This window comes from Danio rerio, chromosome 20 (assembly GCF_052040795.2).
Source record: "Danio rerio strain M-AB ecotype USA chromosome 20, GRCz13ab, whole genome shotgun sequence".
Taxonomy (NCBI): Eukaryota; Metazoa; Chordata; class Actinopteri; order Cypriniformes; family Danionidae; genus Danio; species Danio rerio.
Genome location: NC_141040.1, coordinates 59,062,501 through 59,067,500, shown reverse-complemented (window position 1 = coordinate 59,067,500; position 5,000 = coordinate 59,062,501). Strand labels below are relative to the sequence as shown.

Genomic DNA, 5,000 nt, shown 5'->3' with positions numbered 1-5,000 from the left:
TATACACGCGCGCACAGACACACACACACGCACTAGGTCAATTGCACTAACAATCACACGCTCTCACACACTCGCATGCACTATGTACACACACGCACACACAGACAAGCACTTGCACATACACAAATAGTCACACACAGTCCCGCACACACATACACACGCTCACCTGAAGTACAGCAAGTGGATGAACTCCTTCAGGATGGTGTAGAGCTCCTCTGTGTTGATGTTGAACTGAACCACAGCCACCACCTGAACACACACACACACACACACACACACACACACACACACACACACACACCATCATCATCATCATCATCATCATCATTCTTTAACTTGACACATCTACAATAGGGTAGAACAGTGGGGCAGTGGGTAGCACAATTGCCTCACAGCAAGAAGGTCACTGGTTCGAGCCCCGGCTGGGTCAGTTGGTGTTTCTGTGTGGAGTTTGCATGTTCTCCCCGTGTTGGCGTGAGTTTCCTCCGGGTGCTCCGGTTTCCCCCACAGTCCAAACACATGCGCTATAGGGGGATTGGGTAGGTTAAATTGTCTGTAGTGTATGAGTGTGTGTGAATGTGGATGTTTCCCAGTACTGGGTTGCAGCTGGAAGGGCATACGCTGTGTAAAACATATGCTGGATAAGTTGGCGGTTCATTCCGCTGTGGCGACCCCGGATCAATAAAGGGACTAAGCTGAAAATGAATGAATGAACACTACAATAACAGTGTGGTGCAGGATCATCTTTTAGCCTGATTTTCTGCCTTTTCCCCAATTAAATGTAAAATAAGACTGAAGAAATGCTGCTCTTACTCAAGAGTTTCTGCTGTTTCTAGTCCAAATATATAAATATTCCTAAATCAGAAAGGACTTTTAGACAAACACTAAATATTCAGTCAAAATGAGTCCAAATGAAGTGAGTATTTCCTTTAAACAAGCACAATAATCTGACAATGGGGGAAGAGCAATACTGTCATTATTTGAACATTATACTCCACACTGCAGATTCTGTGATGGGACTCTTGCAGATTCACACAGTGTGATATCCATGCTGAAACCATATACTGTGCAGCATTAGACCATCTATTATGATGCTGATTAACTGTAGTAAATGTCAGACTGACCTCCTGAGATCCTGGATGTTTAATCTCACTGGGGATGATGAATCTCGGCCCGGTCTCTCCAGCAAAGCCACATCTACAAACACGCAGGAAAACCAGCACTCTCAATTAATTAAATACTAGACCACGTGTCATGATTATTAACAATACAGCATATGCCGACCATAAATATGCATAATATTGTCACTTCAAATGATTACAGTGAACAATTTAATCATATTTCAACTTCAAGTGCCTTTTAATACTATAAAACCTCATTTTTATAATGGACAGACAGACAGACAGACAGATACAGATAGATGGATAGATTTATCCAGCACATTTCTAATCATAATAGTGTTAATAACTCATCTCTAATAACTGATTTATTTTCTCTTTGCCATGATGACAGCACATAATACTAGACTAGATATTCTTCAAGACACTTCTATACAGCTTAAAGTGACATGTAAAGGCTTCACTAGGGTAATTAGGCAAGTTATTGTATAACGATGGTTTGTTCTGGAGACAATCGAGAAAAATATAGCTTAAACGGGCTAATAATATTGACCGTAAAATGGTGTTTAAAAAATAAAAAACTGCATTTATCCTAGCCGAAATAAAATAAATAAGACTTTCTTCAGAAGAAAAAAATATTATCAGACATACTGTGAATATTTCCTGAATCTGTTCAACATCATTTGGGAAATATTTAAAAAAAGAAAAAATAATTTAAAGGGGTCTAATAATTATGAATTTTACTGTATGTATATATAACTTCATTGTTGTTTACTGTGAGGAAAATTTAATTTGAGGCAAAATAAATAAAAGCATATAATAATAATAATAATAATATTATATATATATATATATATATATATATATATATATATAATAAATGAATTCTTTCTGTGTGATGATTGTTTTTTTTTACATTTTGGTAACATGCAATACAAACAAATGCTTTAACACAACAGTTGTTTGTAATTTGTAGAGAGAAAAGAGAAAATACACACAGCTTGAACAGAGAACAGCTTGTACACTGATCATCTTGTATTTCAGCACTTCATTCTGTAATAACAGCAACTTTACACCAGATTAATTCATAATGCTATATGTCATAATGTTTATATACAATTATATATATGAGCAATTCCATGAAAATGTCAACCTTGCCATGAAAAGAAAAATGTTTTCACCAAAATAGCGAAACCGTTTCTACATTTTTTGCTCAGACAAGTGTTTTACAGTACTTTAAAAATACTTTAAAATGTCTCTGTCAATATTTTCAAACTATTATATTTGATTTACCAAAGTCAAACAAATGTCAATTTCACATCCGTCACATCCATAACGAAAAAGTGTCACATCCATAACAAAGCTTTTCCCTCAAAAATGCAAAAATGTCAAAATAAAATAAAATCAATCCGTTTTGTTCTATAAAGAGCCAACTCTTATCCTTTTGTTGAGCATTATTTATTTTAGGTTGTGCAGTTTAATTCACAGAATTTTTGCGAAATATGTTGTATACCAGTAAACTCGCTGACTTTTTTTGTCACATCCATAACGCTTCTTTATTTTGCTCATTTAAAGTATAAAAATGTTCACAGATTGAATTTTTTTGATCCCATAACTCTGTGGTTAGTTGTTTTGGAAAATATAAACAGATGCTTCAATATAATGTTAACGTATACTTTCTCTGCGAATTTATGTTTTGAATTTTTACTGCAAATCTCACATCCATAACGCTGGAATCAGCCATATATATATATACAATTTTGGGCCTTAAAAAAAGTCTTAAACTTACTGATATATTGTGTTTATCATTTTAAGGAGGTCCTAATTAGTCTATATCCATGTAGAGCTACTACCCAGGGCTATCAAACACCTATTCAATCACCAAGAGCCCATCTTAATAAAGCAAACCAACACCAAAATCTCCATTTATAACTGTATTTACCAACATGGTTTAATTATCTTCCTCAAAATAACATTTGTATAAGAGTATAATAGCCTGTTTATGCTGGGGACACTGAGCTGGACATGTTGTGTAGAGGTAAAGTTGGGTTTATATTGGGATATTCAGACATTCTCCTTACTAATATAATGTCAGAAAAGTATTCATTGCTAATTCTAAATAGTGAAATCATATTAGCAGCAAATGACTATCAAAGCACAGCATTGTTCACAGTCAATTAGACAGTAATGTTGTTTAGAAGTCATACTGGCATGATAATTCCTATTGAATATTCAAAAGTAACATGGTAAACAATATAGAGACCGTTAAATGAACATACGTGCGAATATAAAACCAATTTTACATCTATGACTATGTAATTGATTGTGAACAATGTTGTACTGTGTTAGTCATTGACTGCTAAAATGATTTTACTATTTAAAATTAGCAAAGCATTCTTTTCTGACATTACATTTAGTTTAATTGAGCTAAACTTAGACACTAAAAACTGAACTACCCTGTTCCAGTTACTATGACCATTTATGTGAAGCTGCTTTGACACAATCTACATTGTAAAAGCTCTGTACAAATAAAGCTGAATTGAATTGAATATGATTAAGCAGAATGTGCGAATATAAATTCAACTTTACCTCTGTTGCTGTTGTGCACTTATTACATTTTTAAAGCTTTTCAAACTAATAGAAGCATTGTAAACAGTGTACACTATCTTTACAAATATTGTTTGCTAGCCTTGCCACTGTTTAACACATGTGGCTAACACATTATTAATGGGTCAATTAAAAATAGCGTGATTTAGCCCTGTATATTTTCACTCACAATGATCGTAAAAGAGTCTTAAACTTGGATTTTGGCAGAAACCCTGTATTATTAATGACATTTAGATCATCATCAGCACGTTAACCACAGTAAATAACCGACTGTGTGTTTCTGAAAGCACTGTGTTCGTCATTAATAACCGAAATAAAGAGTTAGAGATGCTCTTCATCTTCTGGCTAATCAATATTCAACATTAATCAATCCAGATAGAGATTCTCGTCATCTGTGTGTGTTTGTAAGCTGTCAATCATCACTTACTTCGTGTAGGCCGCTCCTAAATCAATCACCACCGCGGTCTTTTCTCCTCCGCTGCCCAGGCCTTCAAACAAGGGCATTTTATCAGCAGAAATTAAGAGAAACACGAGGCAAACAGATTATTATAATTACTATTATCACTGAGCAAACACAGCGCCGACAATCATAACATTAGAGGAACGGCTGGGTCCTTTACAGCGGCTGCCCTGCGTCTGCCTGAATAAAATAGTAGTCATGTCAGCGATTACAAATCAGGCAGTTCATCCGAAAACAGTTTCTTCAAATTTACATAATCGTAATGTTGTGTTTTATTTTATGTGCGCTCTATATGTAATCAATTGAGTCCTGCTGAAGTCACATGCACCGCTGAACTGAGATCAGTATTTCATCGGTTACACTTATAGAAAGCGGAGAATTATTCTTAATTAAAACTGAACCTAGATCAGTACTCGGGGGACACGTACAGCAACAGCGCCTGAGTAAATTATATATAATAATTAATAATAACATTCTATAAAATTGCTAGATATTAATGTTAAATATTATGCAAGTTTTAAACGATATATGAAAGCTCCATGCCGAAATGTGTTTTAATTGAGTATATTGACATTTATGGATATAAAAATTCAAGATGAGGTTTACACAGTAAACTAACCTTATATACAGGGCCAAAAACCAAACTTGACTGAGGCCTCTGCATGGGCCAAAGCTAAATATACCAAACTGTATGAAATTATTTTTGCCATGGAGAATTACCTAATTTACTTGCTAATATTTAAAAATAACTGTAAAAACGTTGCATTAAAACACGTTAATTAATGATGCAGTGTCATTGTTAGCATTTTTTCATG

At 34.6% G+C, this 5,000-nt stretch overlaps 1 protein-coding gene across 2 annotated transcripts in view; it reads right to left on the bottom strand.

Annotated features, from left to right (window-relative positions):
- actr10 (actin related protein 10) overlaps positions 1 to 4,345 on the bottom strand; it is a 14,432-nt gene extending 10,087 nt beyond the window's left edge. For both annotated transcript variants that reach the window (NM_001442027.1, NM_200170.2), the window contains 3 exon segments: positions 167 to 249; positions 1,125 to 1,197; positions 4,153 to 4,345. In NM_001442027.1, the coding sequence (NP_001428956.1) occupies positions 167 to 249; positions 1,125 to 1,197; positions 4,153 to 4,229 (233 nt within the window). In that variant the 5' untranslated portion in view covers positions 4,230 to 4,345.
- Positions 4,346 to 5,000: the final 655 nt, after the last annotated feature.